General features: G+C 39.4%; 2 protein-coding genes across 2 annotated transcripts in view; both read left to right on the top strand.

The window, feature by feature from the left end:
* The window catches only part of KIFBP (kinesin family binding protein), a 34,054-nt gene extending 7,357 nt beyond the window's left edge, over nt 1–26,697 (top strand). The window contains exons 3-7 of the mRNA XM_008695965.2: nt 13,694–13,773; nt 14,090–14,273; nt 16,920–17,001; nt 21,517–21,632; nt 25,254–26,697. Of these exons, the coding sequence (XP_008694187.1) occupies nt 13,694–13,773; nt 14,090–14,273; nt 16,920–17,001; nt 21,517–21,632; nt 25,254–26,129 (1,338 nt within the window). The 3' untranslated portion in view covers nt 26,130–26,697. The remainder of the gene's footprint in view (nt 1–13,693; nt 13,774–14,089; nt 14,274–16,919; nt 17,002–21,516; nt 21,633–25,253) is intronic.
* On the top strand, nt 2,470–3,983 carry LOC103667777 (ubiquitin-conjugating enzyme E2 N-like). The gene has a single exon (XM_008695964.2). It carries the CDS (start codon nt 2,592–2,594, stop codon nt 3,000–3,002), a length of 411 nt encoding a protein of 136 aa, XP_008694186.2. The 5' UTR covers nt 2,470–2,591; the 3' UTR covers nt 3,003–3,983.
* Nucleotides 26,698–27,064: the final 367 nt, after the last annotated feature.

Genomic DNA, 27,064 nt, shown 5'->3' with positions numbered 1-27,064 from the left:
ATAAAGAAGGTGTGGGGGGAGTGTGTGTGTGTGTGTGTGTGTGTGTGTGTGTGTGTGTGTGTAATGGAATATTACGCAGCCATCAAAAGAAATTTTGCCTTTGCACCAACGTGGATGGAACTAGAGGGCATTATGCTAAGCAAAATAACTCAATCAGAGAAAGACAATTTTCATATGATCTCACTGATATGTGGAATTTAAGAAACAAGGCAGAGGATCACAGGGGAAGAGAGGAAAAAATGAAACAAGATGAAACCAAAGAGGGAGACAAACCATGAGACACTCTTAATCTCAGGAAACAAACTGAGGGTTGCTGGAGGGGAGTGGGGTGGAAGGATGGGGTGGCTGGGTGATGGACACTGGGGAGGGTATGTGTTGTATTGAGCACTGTATGTTGTGTAAGACTGATGAATCACAGACCTGTACCCTTGAAAGAAATAATACATTGTATGTTAATAATAATAATAATAATAATAAAAAGAAATTAAAAATAAAAGAAACTAGTCAAGATTTGAAGGGTCTTATTCCTCATTTACAGTATTAGTACATGACTCTTCAGTATACTCAGGGACCTCTCTATAGAGATGTCTAGGTGGTCACCTAATAGGGTTCTTAAAAATAATCCTCAGATGGGGTCTGCGGGTAATCTTAGTCTAAATATAATTGTATAGGAAATATTCTGATATTATCCTAAAATACTGATATTGGCATATTTTCATTTATAATCTAAAAATTCTATTTTGAGGATGTCTGGGTGGCTCGGTTGGTTAAGCGTCAGCCTTTGGCTCAGGTCATGATCTGGGATTGAGTCCTGCATCAGGCTCCCTGCTCAGAGGGGAGTCTGCTTCTCCCTCTCCCTTTGCCCCCGCCCCACTCATGCACACGTGCTTGCTTTCTCATAAATAAATAAAATCTTTGAAAAAGAACAAAAAAATAAAAATTCTATTTTGAAAAATAAATAAAAATAAAAATTTTATCTTGATGTCCACTGAGAATAACAGTGCTTACAGGAAGGCAAACTGCTACTTAAGCAAAATATCTAAAGTCTTTGAGGCATTGTTCTCAAATTTTAGTATGCATCCATCTGGTGGCTCTGGAGGGCTTGTTAAGACAGAATACTCACTCCCGGACTCTTCAGTAGGTCTTGGTTGGGGCCTGAGAATTTGCCTAACAAGGTGCCAGGTGATGTTGATGCTGCTGGTCCTGGTACTACACTTTGAGAACCACTGCCTCAGAGAACGGGTTTTCAGTGATTTTTTTTTTCCACTTGTGAAATCCCTTTGAGATGTGATTTGTAGAAACTGATAAGCCACTGTGCTTAAGCAGATCAGAAGAACTGTCAGCCCAGTCCATTACAGACACCTTCTTCCACCCCACTGTGGTAGTACAAAACACATGCTGTAAACTTCTAGGGCTCTAGGGAGCCTAGATCGAAAATGTCTATGGTAGAGGGCCACAGCCCTGCAAAGTTGGCAAATCATGTGTTACCATCCATTCCTTAATAAATTTTACCTACTAAAAGTTGGCAGTTGGTATGAGATTACCCATGCGTGCAGGCAAGGGGGTACAGGGGGCATTTCTGTATCATCAGCTTAATTTTTCTTTCTTTTTTTTTTTTTTAAGATTTTATTTATTTATTTGACAGAGAGAGAGAGAGAGAGCAAGCACAAGCAGGCAGAGCAGCAGAGGGAGAGGGTGAAGTCTCCCCACTGAGCAGGGAACCCAACGTGGGTCTCGATTCCAGGACCTTGGTATCAAGACCTGAGCCGAAGGCAGACACTTAACCCACTGAGCCACGCAGTCGCCCACGTCAGCTTAATTTTTCTGTGAACCTAAACTGCTCTAAAAAATAAAGCCTAATTTTTTTTTTTTTAAAGATTTTATTTATTTGACAGAGATAGACAGGCAGCGAGAGAGGGAACACAAGCAGGGGAAGTGGGAGAGGAAGAAGCAGGCTCATAGCAGAAGAGCCTGATGTGGGGCTCGATCCCAGAATGCTGGGATCACGCCCTGAGCCGAAGGCAGACGCTTAACCGCTGTGCCACCCAGGCGCCCCAAAGCCTAATTTTTTTTAAATGTTGGCAGTCTTCTAAAATTACAATGGATTTTAGTTAATTCTGTTTTGAGGCTATGCGTAGCCCTCCTTTTTATAACCAGATATTCTGAGGTTTCTTACATTCAGAATTAAGAAGCAATGCCTTATTGGGGCAACTGGCTGGCTCAGCCAGTAGAATATGTGACTCTTTTTTTTTTTTTTTTTAAGATTTTATTTATTTATTTGACAGAGAGAGACAGCCAGCGAGAGAGGGAACACAAGCAGGGGGAGTGGGAGAGGAAGAAGCAGGCTCCTAGCAGAGGAGCCTGATGTGGGGCTCGATCCCAGAACACCAGGATCACGCCCTGAGCCGAAGGCAGATGCTTAACGACTGCGCCACCCAGGCGCCCCAGAATATGTGACTCTTGATCTTGGGGTTGTGAATTTGAGCCCCACGTTGGGTGTAGAGATTACTTAAAAATAAAATCTTAGCACTCATGTGTGAGGCAAGCAGAGCCAGAGTCAAAACCAGAGGCCGAAGTCGGGAGCTGACAAGATGTTCAGGCTTCCCCACAGGATTATCAAGGAAACCCAGCGATTGCTGGCAGAAGCAGTTCCTGGCATTAAAGCAGAACCAGATGAGAACAATGCCCGTTATTTTCATGTGGCTGTTGCTGGCCCCCAGGATTTCCCTTTGACAGAAAGACTTTTATTTTTTTCTTTTCTTTCATTTTTCTTTTCTTTTTTTTTTGAGGGAGGGACTTTTAAACTTGAACTATTCCTTCCAGAAGAATACTCAACGGTAGCACTTAAACTATGTTTCATGACCAAAATTTATCATCCTAATGTAGACACATTGGGAAGAATATGTTTGGCTATTTTGAAAGATAAGTGGTCCCCAGCACTGCACATCCGTATAGATCTGCTGTCGATCCAGGCTTTGTTAAGTGCTTCCACGATGATGTAGCGGAACAGTGGAAGACCAACGAAGCCCAAGCCATAGAAACAGCTAGAGCATGCACTAGGCTATGTGCCATGAATAATATTTAAAATCAAGCTGATCATTAAGCCTGCATCACTTCTCCTGTTCTGCCAAGACTTCTTCCTTTTTTGTTTGCACTTAATGGACACAGCCTTAAGAGACATTACAGAATAAAAGGCCAGACATCTTCAGTCCTTTGGTGATTAGATGCACATTAGCAGATCTATGTCTTGTCCTCATTCACTGTTGTAAAGCAGGAGCAGAGGCTAGAAGTACCATCTGTATTGTTGGGAAAAGTGTAAAAGCAGTGGCCCCGGGGCGCCTGGGTGGCTGAGATGGGTAAGTGTCTGCCTTCGACTTGGGTCAAGATGTCCAGGTCCTGGGATCGAGCCCCACGTCGAGCTTCCAGCTTAGCAGGGAGTCTGCTTCTCCCTCTCCCTCTGCTTCACCCCCTACTTGTGTGCACGCTTGCGCACGCTCTCAAATGTGTACGTTTTAAAAATCTTAAAAAAAAAAAAAAAGCAGTGGCCCCTCTCTACTTTTATTCATTTCCCCCATCATGGTTTAAGTATAAAGCACTGAATGACGATAATTGTCAGGATTAGCTGCAGGGGTGCAGGTGTTTTTATTATTTTTTTTGAGAGGGAGAAGTAGTTTTCATGTTGTGGGTTCCTTTCCCCCTTTATGGTGATCTAACTGCCTTGGTTAAAAGCCCATAACCAGTTCATTAGAATATGCTCTCTAGCCAAGTTTAACTTTATTTAGATGCTATAGATGGCCAAGCTCGATTGAACCAAAATGGGAATATTAAACTAACATCACAGCCCTCACTAATAAACATTATGACTTTGCTGTCAAGTGTCGAATCCTTCCTTCAAGAAAAAGCTTATGACCGTTTTGTACGGCTTGCCTGGAAACTTTTGTAATCTTAGATTTTAGTAAAATATTTTTTGTTATTCTACTTTGCCTTTGTACAGTGTATTTTACTGTATTTATTTCATTTTTCCAATGTGACATTTGTATTTAAAAATTAAAATGGGGTGCCTGGGTGGCTCAGTTGGTTAAGCATCTGCCTTCGGCTGAGTTCATGATCCCAGGACCAAGTCCCGCATCGGGACTCCCTGCTCAGCGGGGGCCCTGCTTCTCCCTCTGCCCCTCCCCCCACCTCATGCGCTCAGGCTCTCTCTTTCTAAAATAAATAATTAAAATCTTTAAAAAAATTAAAACTGATGGAACATTCTGTTTTGGTCTTCACCACCTAACAAGTGGAATGGCAAGAAGTGGATTTTGCCAGTTTCTTTTCACCGATGCAAATCTGTGTTGAGATATCACTCAGTGGAGTATTTATAAGCTGGCCCTGAGCATGCATAAAGCATCGGTATCTGTTATTTTTTTTTACCTCTTAGAAATTTGAAATAAATACGTGTTGTCTGGGGAAAAGAATCTTGAAGTAGAAAAAAGTCAATGTCTTACCAAGTTCACCAGTGTTTTGTATGTTGCTAGCATCACTGGTAAATTTTTAGTCCTCATCTTACTTGACTTCTCAGTAGCATTTGACATAGTTGTTCAGTCTAGCGTTTGGCACGGTTGTTAGTCTCTCTTCCTTGAAACCCTTCCTTTACCTAGCTTCCACCTCTTTTTCTTTCTTCTCTGGCTGTGATGCTTCCTCCGTATTTCCCCAGCCTGTGAACACTGGGGTACCCAGAGTGGAGTCTTTGGACGTCTCCTCTTTTCATTTGCGTTCATTCCCTTGTTCTAAATACCATCTCTTCAGTGGTGGCTCCCAATTATATCTCCAGTCTGTACCTCTCCAATTCCAGACGTGTCTGTCCCACTGCTGATGTGACATTTGCACTTTTTAAGGGGTAGGTGTCTCTGAAGCTACTGTCTAACATTGAGCTTCTGATAACCTTCCCCTCCCCACCTCCTTTGCTGTAAACACCAACTTCTTTCTTCCAGTTGCTGAGGCCTAAAACCTTGGAGACTCCTCTTCTCACACTGTATCTAATCTACAGTTGGCTTCACCTTTAAATTATATCTAGAATCAGACCACCCTGGTCCCGGCCACCACCCTCTCTTGCCGAGGTTATGGCTGTAGTCTGCTAACCGGCCTTCCTGCTCTCGTGCTCCCTTCAGTCTGTTCGCAGCCTGTTCAAAGGCAGGTCACATCAATCACTGCCTCCCTCAAGCCCTGCCAATAGCTTTCCCATCTTGCTCAGAGTAGACCCCAAAGACCTTTTAAAGACGACACGTTCATTATCTGATTTGGCTACCATTATTTCTGTAATTTTTTAAAAAAGACTTACTCATTTGAGGTAGGGAGGCACAGAGGGAGAGGCAGCGAGAATCTTAAACAGACTCAGTGTTGAGCGCAGAGCCCAACTTGGGGCTCGGTCTCATGACCTTGAGATCTGGACCTGAGCCGAAACCAGGAGTCAGACGCTCAACTGACTGCACCACCCAGACGCCCCTTACTTCTCCAATTTTATCTTCTGTTCTCTCCTGTCTTGTGCTGTAGCTACATTGGCCTTCTTGCTGTTCCTGAAACACACCAGACAAGCTCCTGACTCAGGGTCTTTCTCTTAACTGTTTCCTCTGCTGAGACTGCTCTTCCCCTAGCTCTCGACCTGGCTCACTCCTTCATTCCCTTCAGCTTGTAACTCAGCTGGCTCCCATCTAGTGAGGACTCACTGGCACGCCCTCCAATACTGCAAACCACCCCTCTGACACTTCTGTCTTCCTTTCCTGCTTTATTTTCTGCTTCACATTTACCATTATCTAACACATTGTTCATTTTAGTGATTTATCTTGTTCATCACCCATCTTCAGGACTAAAATGTAAGCTTCTTGATGGCAAGGATATTTGTTGTTGCTGTATTCACTGCTGTCTCCACAGCATCTAGAACAGTAGCTATTTCTTGAAATAGTGATACTCCACTTTGTCCATCCAGAGCAACCAAAAAAAGAATGTTCCTACTGTGTGAATGCATGAGTGAATTTAATAGAGCATTTCAGTTTAAATATATATGTACGGTAGTAGTTTGAGAATTGCTTACATGATTTTGTACTTGCTTAGTATCAAAAGTCATTCTGAAGAAAAATATTTTTAATATTTCATGAATTATTGACCTAATAGTGGCAGGCATTAGAATGTCATTTAAAAAAATCTGTAGATAAGAAATAGAGTTCTAGGTAAAGGAGAGATCTAAACAGCAGAGGAAGTCACTGGATTTGAAGATAGGAGACCGGGGATTCTAGTTTGGTTTGTGGTTATAACTGACTGACCTGGGGGAACTCAGACTTTATCTGCCACCCATTCCTCATCTGTAAGATGGGGATAACCTTCCTATCTCAACAATACAGAAATGTTGTGGGGATCAGATAACAGGGTAGTTAATGCAAAGTCACCAGAAACATGCTCTACATAGCAAATAGTTGCAGAATGGTTAAGTAAACTATGGTGCACTAATAAAAGGGGATATGATATAACCATTAAAATGGTAAACAGCTGGATCATGAACACATGGAAAATATATACAATACATATGTGCACCTTAATTATACTCTATTCACGTTTTTTCATCTTCCCTACAAAGATGGGCTAGATGTTATAAGTAATAAAATGAACATTTTAGTTTTAGAAGTTGTAACTAATAAACCCTAATGTTTATTGAATGCTTAAGCAGGCTGTATTTTATTCTCACAACAACTCTATGTTTTGTTCTTGTTTTGTGAAGGAAAGACTTTTATTCCCATTTATAGGTAGGGAGTTTGTGATTCAGTGACGTTAACATATGCTATGCGACACAGTCAGAATTTAAATCTGGTTTGTCAGACCCCTAACTCTTGTTCTTTCTACACTACTATGCTGCCTTCCAAGGTAATATTGTTGAATAATTATTGTATTAGGATAAAGGGATTCTTTTTCTCCATAAAATTGCTCAGATACAGAATAAGTAATAAAAAAGAAAATATCTTTTATTATTATGAAGAATTATTCACTAGTAGGTTTTGTGTGAGGTTAAGAGACCAAATATTGGGGCCCCTGCCTAACTCATTTGGTGGAGCATGTGACTCTTGATCTTGGGGTCATGAGTTTGTGCCCCACTTTGGGTGTAGAGATAACTTAAAAAAAAAAGTTAAAAAAATATCAGACAGAGGGATAATTAACTTATTTACTTAAATATTCCCCAGCTTTTTATTTTTTAAGATTTTATTTCTTAAGTAATCTATATACCTAGTATGGGGCTCGAACCCACAACTCCAAGATCAAGAGTCACATGCTCTACCTACTGAGCCAGCCAGGTGCCCCCCAGCTTTATTAATATAATTGACATATAGTATTGTATAAGTTTAGGGTGTACAGTGTGATAATTTGATACATGGATATATTGCAAATGATTACCACAGTAGGATTAGTTAGTATCTCCATCACCTTACATAACTAGCTTTTTTGGGGGGGTGATGAGAACATTTACGATTACTTTCTTAGCAGCTTTCAAGTATATAATACAGTATTGTTAACTATAGTCACTATGCTGCTTATCATCTTTAGAGCTTATTCATCTTATAACTGGAAGTTTGTGCCCTTTGCCCAGCTTCTCCCCATTTCCCCTTCTCCCAGTCCCTGGCACTCACCATTCTACTCTATTTCTAGGAGTTAACCTTTTTTTTTTTTTTTTTTTTTTTAAGATGCCACGTATAAGTTGTACCATTCAGTATTTGGAGAATGGCCATTTAAAAGCATTTGACATAGGGATGGGTGGCTCAGTCAGTTAAGCATCTGCCTTCAGCTCAGGTCATAATCTCATCAGGGTCCAGTCCCATGTCGGGCTCCTTGCTCATCGGGGAGCCTCCTTCTCCCTCTGCCTGCCCTTCCCCCTGCTGTGCTCTCTCCCTCTCTGACAATAAATAAAATCTTAAAAATAAGTAAATAAACAAAAATAAAAGCATTTGACATGTTATAAAATTGCTTTCCAAAAACACTAGCAATCTACTCTTATTTCCCTAGTGTATGAGAATTCTCATCTCCTTCAGAACTTTTCCTTATATAGCTTTTAAAAAAATCTGTGCTGTTATTGTAGGCAAAATGGTCTTGTTTTTATTTGAATTTCTTTGACTATTTTTAAGTGTTTCTGTTCCATTTTTCTTTTTCTTTTTCTTTTTTCTTCATGCCTTTTTATGTGTATTTACTCAAGTTTCTGGCTGATTTGTTTGCTCATTTATGTTAAATCTTTATTTTTAAACTGAGATATAATTGACATATAACATTATGTTAGTAGAGGGTGTACACATAATGATTCAGTATATGTATATTTTGTGAAATGATCACCACAAGTCCAGTTAGCGTCTGTCACCACGTACATTTACAGGTTTTTTTCTTGTGATAAGAAAGTTTAAAAGGACGTTGGTCTTTTGGCAAAATTCAAATCTACAATACGGTATTATTAACTGTAGGCACCATACTGTACAGTTCATCCCCAGGATTTATTTGTTTTATAACTGGAAGTTTCTGTCTTTTGACCACCTTCACCCTTTTCTCTGCTACCTCCACCTCTGGAAACAACCAGTCTGCTGTCTGCATCGAGGCATTCTTTTTTCTTGTGCGTTTTTGCTTTTTTTTCTTGTCCTTTCTAAGATTTCACATATAAGTGAGATCATATGGTATTTGTCTTTCTCTGACTTATTTCATTTACCATAATGTCCTTAAAGTCCATCCATATTACAAATGGCAGGATTTCCTTCTTTTTTTGTGTGTGTGGCTAAATAATTTCCTGTGTGTGTGTGTGTATACACACACCACATTTTTAAATCTATTTATCCACTGATGGACACTTAGGTTGTTTCCATGTCTTGGCTGTTGTAAATAATGCTACAGTGAACATGGGAGTGCTTATATCTTTTCGAGTTAGTGTTTTCATTTCCTTTGGATAAATACTCAGAAATGGAATTGCTGGATCATATGGTAGTTCTATTTTTAATTTTTTGAGAAGCCGCCATACCGTTTTCCATAGAGGCTGCCTAATTTACGTTTCCACCAACAGTTCACAAGGGTTCCCTTTTCTCTAACTTTGCCAACACTTGTTATTTCTTGTCTTTTTTGATAATAGCCATTCTTACAGGTGTGAAGTAATATCTTATTGTAGTTTTGATTTGCATTTCCCTGATGATTAGTGATGTTGAGCATCTGTTCATGTATTTGTTGGCCATCTATATGTCTTCTTTTGAATAATGTCTATTTAGATCCTCTGGCCATTTTTAAATCAGATTATTTGTGGTTTTTTGCTATTGAGTTGCATGAGTTCTTACATATTTTGAATATTAACCCCTTCTCAAATACATGATTTGTAGAAATGTTCTCCTATTTGGTAGGTCGCCTTTTCATTTTGTTGTTGGGTTCCTTTGCTGTGTAGAAGCTTTTTATTTTGTTATATTCCCACTGTTGATGTTTTATTTATTTAACAAACATTTATAGCACTTATTTACAGTACCTGCATGCACTGTTATAAATGATTTACCAATTTTAACTCATTTAATCCTCATGACAACTTACAAGGTAGATACTTTTATTATTCCTATTATACAGATGAAGAAAAAGAAGCACACTAGATTGTGACTCACCCGAGGCCGCGCTCTATACTAAAGTGGTGAAGCTGGGATTCTGACCCACATGACCTAATTCCAGAACCCAGACTTTTAATCACTATACTCTGTTGTCTCAGTAGTTGGACGTAGTCTAAAACACAAGTTTGAGGTGCTCCTTTAAGAACTGTGTAGTGTAGGGGCACCTGGGTGGCTCAGATGATTAAGTGTCTGCCAGAGGCTCAGGTCTTGATCTCTAGGTCCTGGGATTGAGCCCTACGTCGGGCTCCCAGCTCAGCAGGAAGTCTGCTTCTCCTTCTCCCTCTGCCTCTCCCCCTGCTCGGGCTTTTTTCCCTCTGTATCTCTCTGTCTCCAATGAATAAATTTAAAAAATGTTAAAAAAAAAAAAAAAAAAAAAGACTGGGATGCCGGGGTGGCTCAATCGGTTAAGCGTCTGCCTTCGGCTCAGGTCATGATCCCAGGGTCCTGGGGTCCCACATCAGGCTCTCTGCTCAGTGGGAGTCTCCTTCTCACTCTGCCAGCCACTCCCCCTGCTTGTGCTCTCTCTCTCTCTGACAAATAACTAAATAAAATCTTAAAAAAAAAAAAAAAAGAAATGTGTAGTATAGAGAGGACTTCCATATCTATACCAAAATGATAATAAGTAAAAGGAATGTGCTGTGAGCAGAATGCATAAACTGAACATTCCTATTTGTTTTGTCAGTTTAATTCACTAGACATTGTTTTTACTCTGTGCCAGATACTGTGCAAAATGCTAGGGAATCAAATAGGAATAAAATATGGTCCCTACCCATAACAAGCTACCCCTGGAGGATAAAGATTGGAGCAAATCAGCATGTTAATTATACCCCCAAGGAATTTTGTTGTTGTTGTTATTTTTTTTTTTTTAAGATTTTATTTATTTATTTGACAGAGAGAGTACAAGCAGGGGTGAGCAGGAGGCAGAAGGAGAAGCAGGCTACCCACTGAGCAGGGAGCCTGATACGGGACTCGGTCCCAGGACCCTAGGATCATGACCCAAGCTGAAGGCAGATGCTTAACCGACTGAGCTACCCAGCTGCCCCCAAGGAATTTTTTTTTCAAGATTTTATTTATGTATTTGAGATAGAGAACACAGCAGGGGGTGGAGTAGGGTGGGGGGCAGAGGAAGAGGGAGAAACACACTCCCTGCTGAGCAGGGAGCCCAGTGCAGGGCTGGATCCCAGGACTCTGAGATCATGACCTGAGCCGAAGGCAAAAGGCAGACGCTAGCTGACTGAGCCACCAAGGCACCCTCCCCACAACCCTGGCCAAGGAATTTTAGAATGTACATTTAAAAAGTCCTGGTGCTTCTACCTTGGTCTTTTAACTTTCCTCCTGACGTCCTAAGAGGAGCAGAGCACCATGAAGCCAAATGGAAGTGTTACTCTCTGTTGAGAACAAAAGATTCACAACAGCCCCGTTCAGGTTTTGAAAAGGGAAGAAAGTTTTATTATTATTGTAGAAACTTAATAGAAACAGAAGAGGAGAGGAATCTATTACATGGATGAAGGTAGTAGTAGGCAATAAATGAGAATAAGGCAAAATTACATCACATTGGGTACTTAGAACATCCAGCCTCAGTAGCTGGGGGAGCCCCATGGAAGTAGCTGGGCTGGAGGCCCGTTGAGAGGCCTGGGTAGAGCGTCCTCCCCTTAGGTGGGGCTTCCAACTGACTATCCCCATGAGGGCCATATTTATAGGGCAAATGACGGGGTTTGAAGTTAAACGTTGTTGGCTTACATGCGGTTTGGAGCGAGTTGCATTTCTATGTTATCTTGTTTTATATTTTCAAGGAGCCTGGGCTATGTGTTCTGCCTCCTCTCCCAGATTCCATTCCAGGGGGCCAGCCCAGGCTGGAGCAGGAGGGGATGTGAGACAAGATTTGTAGAACAGAACAGAACAGAAGGGCCAATTCTGATCTGGAGGCCAGCTAATATATTTCAGACATCAGGGTCCCAAGGTTATTCACATAGCATGAGTCTCAAAAACATTAGCCTGCCTGTGTATGTGCAGGTCTTAGGTGGTCAGTTATGTGGGACAAATCACAGAAACATCTATCATATAGAACACCCTCCTTTCATGATTTTAAGCTCACACTCTTATACGTGAAATTGTTCATTTAAAATGTGAAGATACAGGGGCGCCTGGGTAGCGCAGTCGTTAAAAGCGTCTGCCTTCGGCTCAGGGCGTGATCCCGGCGTTGCGGGATCGAGTCCCACATCGGGCTCCTCTGCTGGGAGCCTGCTTCTTCCTCTCCCACTCCCCTGCTTGTGTTCCCTCTCTCACTGGCTGTCTCTCTGTCACATAAATAAATAAATAAATAAATCTTTAAAAAAAAAAAAATGTGAAGATACAGGCCTCCTGGGCGGCTCAATCAGTTAAGCATCTGACTGTGGATTTCAGCTCAGGTCGTGATTTCAGGGTTGTGAGATTGAGCCTGAGTTGGGCTCTGCACTTGACAGAGAGTCTGCTTAAGATTTTCTCTCTCTCTCTCTCTCTCTCTCTCTGCCTGCCCCCCCCGCAATGTGTAGATACCAAACACCTATGATATTTCATTAAAAATTAGTATTAATATGGAAACATAAAACATAGCAAACTTTTTATACTGAGTTATACCTGTGTTTTAAGTCAGGGAAGAGAGTGGTTTGACTTAGGGTTACATATGACGTGTGATAGCCATAACAATGAAGTATGTATAGAAGATAATACATTGATTAATTCCCTTCATCAAAAAAGAATAAGCATATATTTTTTTAAAGAGTAAGCATATAAACAGCCCTCAAAATTATTGAGATCTTGGAAGAACTACTTATCTGTTGTGTTTGCCTTGGGCCTTGCTTCCTGTCTTAGTCATTTTTACTTTCTGTAAATTCTAGGAACCCAAGTTGTGATACTTTTAGCATTTACGTCCAGAATGTAAGATCACATTTTTAAAAATGGAAGGCATTTTTGCTATTTGAAGTTTAGCAAATTCACTTTAAAGCAAGGCTGGTCTTGCAGATTGGTCTGTCGTCATAGAAGTAGACGAGGCAGTAGTGCTCTTTCGGAGGACTTGAGATAGTATTATATTATAAGTGATTTACACATACTAACTTATTGAATCCTCATAGCAATCTTACGAGGTAATTTTATCAATGAGTAAACAGAAGCACAAGAGGTTGGGTGACTTGGCCAAGGTAATACACAATAGAATCACTGATTTTATTGCCTTTGTATTTAAAGGGGGTAATCTATATATGTTCTCGTTCCCTTGAGGAAAAAAAAGTTATTAGAGCAAATATTTAAAACTTTGATTTGATTTTTACTAGTGGTCGGTTTAGAACACTATTACTCTAAGGATGAATATATCTTTTTTATTTATCGTAATTATGTAGGTTTTTTAAAAATTTTTAAGATTATATTTTTAAGTAATCTCTACACCCAACATGGGGCTCAAACTCACAACCCCCAGATCAAGAGTCGAGTGCTCTACCAACTGAACCAGCCAGGTGCCCCACTTATGTAGGTTTTTAAAAGATGTTTTTTTACCAGACAAAATTAAGACTTAAAGAATTACGCATCTCTAAAGGCAAATTGGTAGATCTTTTTTTAGTGTATTTGAAGTTCACCTCCCACAGCAATCAAAATTTTGTCAACTGTGAGCTTCTAGACAATCTCCTTTTATTTGTTTGACTCTTTAAAATTTTATGGTTAAAATTACTTCTTGGGACGCCTGGGTGGTTCAGTTGGTTAAGCGGCTGTCTTTGGCTCAGATCATGATCCCAGAGTCCTGGGATCGAGCCCCACATTGGACTCCTTGCAGTGGGAAACCCGCTTCTCCCTCTGCCTGCAGTTTTCCCTACTCGTGCTCTGTCTCTCTCTCTCTGACAAATAAATAAATAAAATCTTTAAAAAAGAAAGAAAGAAAATTACTTCTTGGGTAACATGAAAATTAACTAGTAGAAAATGAAATATACTGGGTTTTAAAAATTTGATTTCTCCAGTTTCTCCAGAGGAGGGCGCTTGGTGTTTACAGTTTAAAATGTTAGAGTTTTGTTTTTCCTTAATTGTAGATTGGGAGTCCTCCTCTTGATCCTACTGAGCATTTTCTTCCTGAAGAAGAGAAACTTGCTGAACAAGAAAGATCAAAAAGGTGAGTCGGTACAGAAACCCACTCTCATTGGTAATTCCACATAGTATAGATAAGATGATTGTTCCAAAAAGTATAGTGTTTTCTCTTTTGAGAAAAGTCATAGTTATAGAATGTGGATTCTGACATGGATTTAAAAACGTCCATTTGCCACTTACTAGATATGTGACCCTGTTCAAACGTGAGGCTCCATTTTCCTTATCTGTCAGACAGATACAGTAGCCATACACAACTCAAAAGGCTGGTGAGAGGACCAAGCTATGTGAAAGTTCCTTATAAATTGTAAACCATTATACAAACATTCACTTTTTCTTCATAGATTTGAGAAGGTTTATACTCATAACCTCTATTACCTGGCTCAAGTCTACCAGCATATGGAAATGTTTGAGAAGGCTGCTCACTACTGTCACAGTACCCTAAAACGCCAGCTGGAGCACAGTGCCTACCATCCTCTAGAGTGGGCTATTAATGCTGCTACCTTGTCGCAATTTTACATCAATAAGGTAAGCTGCTCAAATAGCGGCCTAACAAAGTTACTGCTAGTGTGTATAAAAATAGAACCAGGAATACCTTGAAAATGGCATCTTTTAGAAACAGGTAGCTTGTATTTTATGATGTAAACTGGACAGAAAAATGCAGCCCAGTTTGCCAGTATACTAGACTTTTGTAGCTCTTTGTTGCATTAATCCTTTTGAATCGTAAGGTGCTGAATTTTGTCATTGTCTTACATGCTGCTAGCCCCTAAAAGTACATGTTAGTTACCTAAGACCATTTCTTTTTCGATACAGAACACTACCAATTCATTCTAGTGAAATGTTACCTTAAATTGCAGAGTTTATCTTATAGCTACAGCTTTATCTTTGTGCAGTGGTAATCTGGTAGCTATGAGGATTTGTCCGAGGAAGTTGACTGTTAAATGTGGGCTTCGATAAAAGCATGTGATGCATTTCAGTTATTCTTCAGAATGAACTCCTCCATGGTAACTATGCTCTGTTGGAAATGTCTCTGCTCAGTTCCAGAGTTGTAACTCCATATGGTACACTTCTTCTGGAGGATTACACAGGAAAAAACTTGAGCTTCTCAATTTATCATAGTTATTCAGAATCACGTTGGTATATTTTTAATTGACCTATTCATTCCTTTAGTCCCTAAAAGTTTTAATGCTAAAACCCTTTTCAGACACCTTTCTAAGCCAGAGTTTCTGTTAATCCTCAGTAAGATACTCAACAATAGAAACTACTTTTATTCGTATTTCTAATTCACTCTGAAATTTTGGTAATTCTTTGCTCATCAGAGTTCCTTCTTTCAGTCTCTCTGGTTACCTGCTGCCATATCCTTACTGGGCCTTTATCCTTTCTAGCTTTTTGTTAGTGCTGGTTCTGTAAATGCGCCCTATGTTTAAAGTATTGTCCCACAGAATTTCATTCAGAAAAGCTATTAGCAGGCGAGAAAGGGCTGTGGTGGCTGCAGCATCGCTTCTAGGACTTTGGTCTAAGATCAAGCGTGTAAGTAACGCTGTCGCGTCTGTTGGAGCATCCAGTTAAACCTGACTCTCATGAATCCATTCCATTGTGCTCATCATCGCAAGTGTTACCTGGCGCCTCTGCTTGTGGCGCCTTTTTTTAGGGCTTCCAAAGGCCCCTTACTTGTTTTGTTTAGCAACTTTAAAGCCACTTAGTCACTGATTTTAATTTACACTTAAAACTCCATCGATACTAATAGTACTAAGATATCAAGATGCTAATTTAAAGTGTAATAAAAATTTAAAGTTGTTAAGCATTGCTTATGTGGAGCATGCAGTAATTTTCATGAGTACCTCCCCCACCCTGTGCCTTTTTTTTTTTAAACCAAAATGTTTTATAAGTTTTTGTTACAACTAGCTGAGTTACATTGCAAACAGAGATTTGAACCATTTTCTTTAAAACAATGCAATTGTCATTTATATCATTCTCATCTTCATGTGGTTCCAGTGATGAGGTTTTGCTACTTGATGTGTCCCTACCTGGCAGGTGCTAAGGTCCCACATTTACCAGCCACCTAGAGGGCACAAGGCACTCACTGTGGTAGCAGTGGTTGCTTGCAGGGAACCAGTCTGACCAAAGCTCAATGATAGTGACGGGTAAGGGATCGTAGAGGGACAGTTAAAGCTTCTTTCTGTAAGCTGTAACTTTCTTTGGGCTTCTGAGGTTTAACACCAGCATTTTGATCCATAGATGTTGCTGGGCTAATACTGTACATGGTACCCAGCTGTTCTCAAGGTGGCTTCTGAATTTGCTATAATGGAGAGATACATTTAGTGCTAAGATTTTAAAGTCATTGCCAACCACGAAAAATCTCCTCAATGAAATGAGGTATTATTAATATGAACTAGACATTGAGTTAATGAGGGTGGCTTCCAACTAAAAGTTGGACTTTAACTTTGTGTTTTTGCTGGGTTGGTCCTGTGACTTAACATGATAAACTCAAAGTGTTTATATTAACAAGGAGATCTTCTCCAAGAGTTTAGGACTTTACCATGTCCAAATTTGAATTCGGGAAGTCTTCGAGTGTGTTGGTAAAGCAAGTCCATAAAGTTCATCTGTGGAAATCTGTTAACTTCAAAACTTAGTGGGAATCCTCATTCATTCTGTGTAAATTCCCCAAATTCTAGAAGACAGGAATCTCTTCCTATCCATATTTACCCTTTTTGCCTTTGAAGTAGGATATATAGAGAGATCTCTAAACCTCAGAAAATTAAACCTTCGAACCCTCTGACAGGGGACACATTTATCCCACATGGCATTTTGGCTATGTGGACCGAACCTAAGGTCTGTCTGAAGCACGCTGAGTCTAGAAGGATAGTCATTCTTGAATTATACTTAATGATAACTTGAGGAGAGCTGACTTTCAGTTCAGTCAGCAGTTGTCTCTCAGCCAGTTAGGATTATTATTAAGAGTTTGGGGGCATTCTTATTTTAATCCTTGAGGTAGCTTTTTAACCAGAGAATACATGTTACATACCTTCTTAATGTTCAGCAACCATACAGGGTCTCCTTAGTGGTTTTTGCCTAATTTTATAGCTTTTCTCATCTTAGAAGACTTTATGTAAGTGTTAATTGCAAATAAGGCTGGGTGATAATTGCACTTATTCTTGTTTATTTCCTCAACAGCTATGTTTTATGGAGGCCAGGCACTGTTTATCTGCTGCTAATGTCATTTTTGGTCAAACTGGAAAGATCTCAACAGAAGACAGTAAGTTCATATGTGCATGTTTTATTACACAGCTTTTAAAATGCATTTTGAAATCGTTTTAAATTTTAGAAAATTCAAAAACAGAACACAGAACTACTGTAGCCCTTCCCAATTCACAGACTTTTAATAATTGCCTCGTTTGCAATCATGTTTTTTTTTTCTTCAGAAGCATTTGAGAGAAGATTGGATACATTAGGCTCCTTTACCCCTTTAATACTTTAGTGTATATTTCCTAAGAATATTTTCTTACATAATCATAGAACAGGAAATGTAACATTGATACAATTCTCTTATCTATAATGCATATTTCTGTTTCATTAATTATTCCCGTAATGTCCTTCCTAGTACTAGAGTATCCAATTCATGATTTCATACTGCATTTAATTCTCACATCTCTTTACTGTCCATTAATCTGGAACAGTTCTCCAGCCATTCTTTCTCTTTCATCATGTAGACATTTTTGAAAAATATAAGCCAGTTGTTACATTAGATTTCCATCAGTTGATGTCTCCTTAAGCTAAGAATCAGATGACACATTTTGGTTGGAATACTGCATAAGTGATGTGTCCAAATGTCTAGTTTAATTATAGTGTTTTATTTAGTTTTAAAAATCACAGTTAACATGTATATTTGAGAAAATCAAAACCACAGTGAGATATCATCTCATATTTGTGAGAATGGCTTTAATGAAAAAGATAAGAAATAACAAGTGTTGGTGAGGATGTGAAGAAAAGGGAATCCTCACGTGCTGTTGGTGAGAATGTAAATTGGTACAACCACTGTGGAAAACAATGTGGAGGTTCCTCAAAAAATTAAAAATAGAAATAACATACAGTTCAGTAATTCCACTTCTGGGTATTTACCCAGAGAAAAAGAAAACACTAATTCCAAAAGATACATGCACCCCGTGTTTATTGCAGTATTATTTACAGTCTCCAAGAAATGAAAACAACTTAAGTGTCCGTTGATGGATGAGTGGATAAAGAAAATATGGTGTATATGTACAATGGATTATTATTCAGGAAAAAAAAGAGAAAAAATCTTTTTTAGCGTAAGGTACAAACTTGCAGTTATAATTCAGTTGTGGGATGTAATGCGCAGCATGGTGGTTATAGTTAATACCGTATTGCGTATTTGAAAATTGCTAAGAGGGTATATCTTTGAACTGTGTATGGTCATAAATATTAACTAGATTTACTGTGATGATCATTTTATAATATATACAGATATCAAATCATTATGTTGTGCATATGAAACTAATATATAGTTGATCCTTGAATAATGTGTGGGGGAGGTTAGGGGTGCCTATCCCCTGTGTAGTTAAAAATCCATGTATAAATTTTGGCTCCCCAAAACTTAATTACTAACCTTACTGTGGACTAGATGCCTTACCATAATAAACAACACATATTTTGTATGTTTTATGTCTTAATACTCTATTCTGACAATGAAATCAGCCAGATAAAAGAAAGTGTTAAGAAAATCATAAGGAAGAGAAAATACATTTACATGGGGCACCTGGATGGCTCATTTGGTTGTCTACCTTTGGCTCAGGTCATGATCCCAGGGTCATGGGATCAAGCCCTCTGTTGGGCTCCCCACTCAGCAGGGAGTCTGCTTGAGAGTCTCTCCCTCTCAATCCCCCCTCATTCGCGCCCACGCGTGCGCTCTCTCTCTCTAAATAAATAAATAAACCTTATTCTTTTTTTTTTTTTTTTAGATTTATTTATTTATTTGAGAGAGAGAAAGAGCAAGAGAGTAAGAGCAGGAGCAGAGTGAGGGGCAGAGGGAGAAGCAGACTCCCCGCTGAGCACGGGGCCCAATGCAGGGCTCGATCCCAGGACCTTGAGATCATGACTTGAGCTGAAGGCAGACGCTTAACGGACTGAGCCACTCAGGCACGCCAAGAGAAAGAATCTTAAGCAGGCTCCACGCTTAGCTGCGGGGCTTGATCTCATGACCCTGAGATCATAACCTGAGCTAAAATCAAGAATTGGTCACTTAACCAACTGAGCCGGCCAAGCTTCCCGACACTGTTTCTTAACAGAGACCACAGCCTGGGTAAGGTGATAAAAGCAAATGTTTAAACAATTAAGGTGAAACTGCTTTCAACTAACTCCCAAGGATCCATGTATAGATACGAATTAGAGAATTCATATCTTAATTGTAGATACTCTAAGGTTCACACAGGTTTTTAGACTGGATTTTATTAATCCAGTTTGATTAATGATGAACATCCACATACCAGATCCTGTCCTCCGTCTTTGTGGACATCATCTCATTAAATGTCCATGGCTACATTATCAGACTGTCACTGTTACTATCTATACCTGACAGATGGGGACACTGAAGCTCAGACAGGTTGAACAACTGGCCCAGTGTCACACAGATAGTAAGGGGCAGGGCTGGCATTCAAACCCAATAACCACTGATCTGACCCTTCCCTACCCCGCCTCTGACCTCTGCTGGTAGGGGACTCAACAAACTTGGAGGCTTAGAAATAAGGACAGATAAAATCAAACTCACAGTATTAAGTTTGGGAACAAGTCTGTGAACATCATGATAATGGACATTAGTTTCTGCTAAGATGCTTGAAATACCTAAGGCATGCATTCTCTCTCTCTCTTTAAGTAAGCTCTGTGCCCAATGTGGAGCTTGAACTCATGACCCTGAGATCAGGAGTGGCATGCTCTACTGACTGAGCCAGCCAGGTGCCCCAAGGCAAGGCATGCATTCTTAGTAGGGCTGAAAATTATTTCTTGGAAAGTGGGGGAGGGGCGGGGAAGCTTAGCTATTACAATGGTTTGGAGGGGAGAAAAAATGAAATCTTGCCATTTATGATAACTGAGGGCATTACACTAAGTAAAATAAATCAGAAAGACAAATACCATATGATATCACTTATATGTGGAATCTAAAAAAACAAAACAAGAAAACCAAACTCATAGATACAGAGAACAGATTGGTGGTTACCGATGTGGGGGGTGGGTGTGAAGGGAGTCAAAATGTACGAACTTCCAGTTATTAACTGTAGTTAATAATACTGTGTCGCATATTTGAAATTTGCTAAGAGTAGGTCTTAACGGTTCTTATCACAAAAAAAAGAATTTTGTAACTATGCTTGACGATAGACATTAACTAGACTTATTGTGATCATTTCACAATATATACAAGTAGCAAATCATTATGTTGTACACCTGAAATAATATAATGTTATATGTCAATTATATTTCAAAAAAACATATTTGAGTCATTTAACAGGTTTTGTCACAAATTTCTTTATCATTGTGAATCAGAAGAATAGAGATTATGAAGAGTTAAGGAAATGTACATTATTGAATTAAATAATTGGTTTTTCCCTTTTTTCGGTACATAGAATTAGTTGTAGATTGGTTGGAATCTAAAAGGCACTTGTCCAAAAAAATTTATAAACTAAAATAGTGAGTTATCATTTTTACTCTTTTTTTTTTTTTTAAGATTTTATTTATTTATTCAACAGAGATAGAGACAGCCAGCGAGAGAGGGAACACAAGCAGGGGGAGTGAGAGAGGAAGAAGCAGGCTCATAGCGGAGGAGCCTGATGTGGGGCTCGATCCCATAACGCCAGGATCACGCCCTGAGCCGAAGGCAGATGCTTAACCGTTGTGCCACCCAGGCGCCCCCATTTTTACTCTTTAAAACAGAAAGCTAATGGGACACCTGGGTGGCTCAGTCGGTTAAGCATCTGCTTTTGGCTCGGGTCATGATCTCAGGGTCCTGGGATCAAGCCCCACATCGGGCTCCCTGCTTAGTGGGGAGTCTGCTTCTCCCTTTCCTCCCCACTCATGCTCTCTCTCGCTATCTCTGTCTCTCTCTCAAATAAATAAAATCTTTAAAAAAAAAAATGAAATAGAAAGCTAAAAAAATGACTGTCCAGTGCTTTCTTTGAGCCGCCCCATATATTGTTGGTTAGAGTACTTGTTCAAAGTAATATGGCAGTATATATCAGGACATTTAAATGGTGTAAACTCTGACCCTTCTCCTTCTAGGAGTCTGTCCTAAGGAAACAATCCAAAATCTGGACAAATTTATGCACAGAGATCTTTTTGTTTAGACTTGTCTTTTATAGAAGAAGTGGAAACAACAGAATTAGAAGAATGGTTATATAAAGCAGGGAACATCTATTTAATTGTATATAATGTTGTACTTAAAAATGTTGAAGAGTTGATAATGATATGGGTAAAGTGTTAGTGGTATAATATATAAAGAAAAACCTATATTCAAAACTGAGTATACATCATGACCCTAGTTTTTACCGACAGATAATGCATAAGAAAAAACTAGAAAGAAATCTACAAAAATAATAGCAGTGAGTGCCTCTAGGTGGTAGGAATTTTGGGTGGGTTTTTCCCCACTGCTTCAGTGAGAATCTGTTACTCTTAAATTCAGGAAAAAGTGCTATAAAAAGAACGTAGTACACAATGAAAATTGCGATCGTGACCGTTAACTAAGACAAATAACGTTGTGTGATTTTAGCTACTGAAGCTGAAGGAGATGTACCAGAGCTTTATCACCAAAGAAAAGGAGAAATAGCACGATGCTGGATCAAGTATTGTTTGACTCTCCTGCAGAATGCCCAGCTTTCCATGCAGGTAAAGTAGTCAGAAGTTGCCTTTTCTTTCTTAAAGAAGCAGGATGGAAGTAAAAGCTTAAAATGGGAATTATGCTCATTGGGCTCACTACATGTCTATTATGCAAGGCATGCGGAATGCTCTCAAATATTTCTTGCTCTCCCATCTCTACCTTTTAGAATCTTACTTGTTTAAGGTCCATCTCAAATACCACTTCTTCCTTATCGACTTTCCTTTGGATGGAATATAAATTCTTGAGCGGTGGGGCTACAGCATGTTCATAGTGTATCATTATCTCCAGGCACAGTAGGGTCTCAATATAGTAATTGTTCTGTGTGTAATTCTTCATAGCCTACAGATACCATTTCCTTTCTTTAAACTGCATAGAACTTTCCTTGCCTGTCCTAAATCACTTAGATTTTGCTTTATATTATCTGTTCACATTCTTATCTTTTCCCTTCACTTCTTTTTAGACTATAAGCAATCCAAGCATTATATACTTTATACAGTATATATATTTATATTTATTTTGTAAACATATATATCTGGAAATAGCCCTGCCAGTTTATAGTTGTATGTTTGTGGCAATTTACTTAATCTCTCTTTGTCTCAATTTTCTCACAAAAGAGATGGAAATGATAATGGTATTTGCCTAATAATGTTGTTGTCAGAGTTAAATTAATATATATGCAGAGGGCTCAGAAAAGTGCCCTAGACCTACCAAGTCCTCCGTAGATGTTCATGGTCATCATGATCCTTACTAATCCATACTGAATCCTGGTTTCTAACCACGAAGGAGGAAACTAAATCATTTGGATTCAGTATACTAATCATAGATACATAGAAAACTGTCCTGGAGAAGTTATGCTTTTTTTTCTTTTTATGCATGCATGCATTAAAATACAGTAATTTTTACTAGTGATAATATAGAACCTATGAAACTACTAAAAAAACCAAATAAATCACAAAACCCCAGAAGCACGTATCATGCAAGGACGAGAGCATTTTAGAAGTAGAGGGTAAAGGTGAGGCGTATTTGGAAAAGAAAGGAAGCGGGGAGAACTAGGGGGTTTTATGTCTAGAGAAGCTGGAGCCAGGAAAAGCTGTCAGCTTTCTTCTGCTCAGAAAGTAGCCAGGAAAGATAAAGCTACTGAAGTAAATAAGCAGCCGGGAAGCAAGTAAGTAAATAAGATTTGGGGGACTTAGGGCTTGCATTTGCAGTAATCGTGCCAAGCAAACTACACTGTCTGACTCACACGCTTCACTTAGTTGATGTTTTCCAGACTGAGCACCAGAACTTATCACCTGATGACTTGAAACTACCTTCAATAGTTGCCTGCTCTTAAATTACTCGGATTTTTCTTAATCTGACTTTGTTACTTCAATTTCATACTTTGATTATCTGTTTACCTGAAAAGCCTTCTTCAATTCAAGCTTAAGAAACCTACACAAATTTATTTGAGCTCTATGCTAGTCATTGTCCTAGGAGGAAGAAGAGTAGACTTGGGGTTTTACTTCATGTAAAAGTGCAACTTTGGTAAGTTCCACAAAGGGAGAGACACATGCTGGAGGACATACAGGAGGAAGTAACATGTGAAGGACGCTCTGGGAATGAGTAAGAATTAGCTAGACTGGAGAAAAGAAGGCTCAGCATTCCAGCGAGCTGAAGCAGTATGTTCTGGGGCACAGGGAGCATGGTATTAGGTGGGATGGAACAAAGGCCTGTGGGAGCAGAGTGGGAGAGCACGTGATGTAAGATAGAGTTAGAAAGGGGCTGGAACGAGCAGGGCCTTCGAGGACTGGAAGGCTTGAAGGGTTTTGGAACAATCGATTAGGTGGCAGAATGGAGAATGAACTGAGGGGAAGCAACAGTAGAGGAGGGAGATTAGTTCGAAGACCACTGGAACAGTCCAGATGGGATGTGAAGGGAGCTTGGTCTAGGATGTGGCAGAAGAGATGGAAGAGGAAAGGATGGATTCCAGAGGGATTTGGGAAGCAAAATGTAGAAGGCTTGGTGATAGACTAAAAGTGCAGGGGAAGGGGAGAGGGGAGGGCCATCTAAAGGATGGTTCCTAGGTTGTTGGCTGTCCAGACTGATGGAGGCCTCTTCACTAAAACAGCACTAGCGTAGGAAACAGCCGACGAGGAAGAGGAGTTCACTGTCGACGTTCTACAGATGAGGAGCCCTTGAGTGTCCTTAGAGCAGAGCTCATACAGGGAGCTGTGGTTATGGATCTGGAGCTTGAGAAGAGGTGTGGGCTCTCGCTGTGTGTTTGTGAGTCATCCTCCCATGGCTGACAGTTGCCACCGTGGGTATGAACAAAGTCACCTGTAGGGCAGTGCAGTCCAGTAGAAATAGAAAACCAGCCATGTATCTAATTGTCAATTTTCTAATGGCCACGTTAGAAAAGGAAAAAGGGTGAATTAACTTTATACTTTTTAAACCCAGATTATATTTTTAAAATTGTCATCAATTTTTAAAATATTAATATCAAAATATTAATTAATATCTTAAAATAAAATATCAATATTAAAGAGATTTAAAATTATTTCTGAATTAAATCTTAGAAATTGGGTGTATATGTTGTAAATACAGCCCACATCTCGGTTTGAACTTGCTGCATTTCCGGTGCCCAGGAGTCATCCACGTGGCCGGTGGCTCGTGTTCTGAACAGTGCAGATCTAGAGCCGGTGTTGAGTGGCAGGAGGAAAAGGCTTAGGGGTGAAGCATAGAGGGAGCTGATGTTCAGTTTTATTGGCCAGGAAGAGGAAGATGAGCTTATTAGTCTTTTTATTTATTTATTTATTTATTTATTTATTTATTTATTTAAAGATTTATTTATTTATTTAAGAGAGGGAGCAGGAGTGTGAATGGGAGAAGGGGCAGAGGGAGAAAGAGAGAGAATCTCAAGCAGACTTTGTGCTGAGTGAGGAGCCTGCCACGGGGCTTGATCCCAGGACCCATGAGATCATGACCACAGCTGAAACCAAGAGTAGGACGCTTAACCGACTGAACCACCCAGGCACCCCGAGCTTAGTCTATTTTTTTAAACCATTTTACCTTTCTTTTTTCTTCTTTTTTCTTCTTCTTTTTTTTTTGCCCTGAGAGGTAGGGTGAGATAACTTTGATGGTAGATTTAACTGTGTCTTCACTTTAGTGTCTTTGAGACCTGGGACATTTCTCTGTATTTCACTAAATAACTTGTAGCGTAAACATCACATCATTAATCTTAATGGCATCTCTGTGCAATATTTTTAGGATGTAGATTACAGTCTTACTCTAATATTAAACTACTAATAATATATTACATGTGTATAATGTTTCACAATCTTTAATGTTCTTTCATACGCAATTATCTTACCTGAAGGAGCAACCGTAAATGAGTTTTAGTTCCCCAAATAGGAAAGTCCTATATAAGCAGCTTATTTGATTTAAATACCTTTTCCTATTTCTTACATTTTTAATACAATTGAAATATAGTTAGAAGAAAGAAGTTTTAAAAGATGTGTAAGATTATGGAACCTCCATAAACCCAGCTGAGAAAGAGGGCTTTCTTTTCTCTCCTCTTAAGTTTGCCACAATGTTATTGGACAGCAGGAGATCACTGTCCCACCTCACCATAATTTATTTTTTTCTTTCAGGACAACATAGGAGAGCTCGATCTTGATAAACAATCTGAACTTAGAGCTTTAAGGAAAAAAGAACTAGATGCGGAAGAAAGGGTGAGGAAAAAAGCTGTGCAGTTTGGAACCGGTGAGCTGTGTGATGCCATCTCTGCAGTGGAAGAGAGAGTGAGCTATCTGAGACCTTTAGATTTTGAAGAAGCCAGAGAACTTTTCTTACTGGGTCAACACTATGTCTTTGAGGCAAAAGAGTTCTTTCAGATTGATGGTTATGTCACTGACCATATCGAAGTTGTCCAAGACCACAGTGCTCTGTTTAAGGTGCTTGCCTTCTTTGAAACCGATATGGAGAGACGGTGCAAGATGCATAAACGTAGAATAGCCATGCTAGAGCCCCTCATCGTGGACCTGAATCCACAGTATTACCTGCTGGTCAACAGGCAGATTCAGTTTGAGATTGCACATGCGTACTATGATATGATGGATTTGAAGGTTGCCATTGCTGACAAGCTGAGGGACCCTGATTCACACATTGTAAAAAAAATAAATAATCTCAATAAGTCAGCGTTGAAGTACTACCAGCTCTTCTTAGACTCCCTGAGAGACCCAAATAAAGTCTTTCCTGAGCATATAGGGGAAGATGTTCTTCGCCCTGCCATGTTAGCTAAGTTTCGAGTTGCCCGTCTCTATGGCAAAATCATCACTGCAGATCCCAAGAAAGAGCTAGAAAATTTGGCAACATCATTGGAACATTACAAATTTATTGTTGATTACTGTGAAAAGCACCCTGAGGCTGCCCAGGAAATAGAAGTTGAGTTAGAACTTAGTAAAGAGATGGTGAGTCTTCTTCCAACAAAAATGGAGAGATTCAGAACCAAGATGGCCTTGACTTAATAATCCTTGTTTTTAATGAAAGAGAATGTGCAATATTGAGGAGAGTTTTTCCCCTTAGTCAAACAGGCCCCATTCCATTGTGATGTTTACCTTTCTAGCCAGATGAGTGTGGTTTGAACTTGACATAACAGACCAATTTTTCTTTGCTAGGACCTTAATCAACATAAAGATAATTTATACCTAATTATGTAAATTGCCTTGTTAAGGTGACATGTGATTGGTATGTTAGATTGCTTGTTTCCTATTTAAGTAGAAACCTTTCCTGCCTCAGTTTCTAAAGGCAGGTTCTTTGTTGGCTAGTACTTGATAGAGTCGTTAAGAGGAACAATTCTGGAGTTACGTACCTGGTAGACAAGCCTATTAATTGAGAAGTAACTTCCTGTAGTTCTTCTTCCCAAAATACTTACTTTCCTAATTCCCAGAGAAATCGCTCCTTTTCCGAAAACATCAAAAAACTAAGTTATGTTGTTGTAAAGTACTGTAAAGTAGTTTGTCTCATTTATAGAGGAAAAGGCCTTGTTGGAAATAAGATAAATTGACTTGTTTCACTAATAAAAGCTTCCACTTACTCTTTTGTTTTCTTGTAAGAATTAGTTTTATTTTTGACACCTCAAAGATATTACTCTACTTGAAGCCAGAGAGGAATATTTCTTTGGCATCATTGCACTATTAAAAAACATTAAAACTTCATTCATTGAAGAAGTATTTGAGATAGTCTCTGTGCCAGAAAAATCTTATTGGCTGAGTTTCTTTCTTTTCTTTTTTTTTTTTTAATAGATTTTATTTATTTATTTGAGAGCGAGAGAGAGAGAGCACAAGCAGGGGGAGGGGCAGGGGGTGAGGGAGAAACAGGCTTCCTGCTGAGCAGGGAGCCTGACGTGGGGCTCAATCCCAGGACCCCGGGATCATGACCTGAGCTGAAGGCAGATGCTTAA

Source organism: Ursus maritimus, unplaced genomic scaffold (assembly GCF_017311325.1).
Source record: "Ursus maritimus isolate PB19 unplaced genomic scaffold, ASM1731132v1 scaffold_7, whole genome shotgun sequence".
Lineage (NCBI taxonomy): Eukaryota > Metazoa > Chordata > Mammalia > Carnivora > Ursidae > Ursus > Ursus maritimus.
Note: the sequence above shows the minus strand (reverse complement) of the source record. Positions and strands in the feature narration are given on the sequence as shown.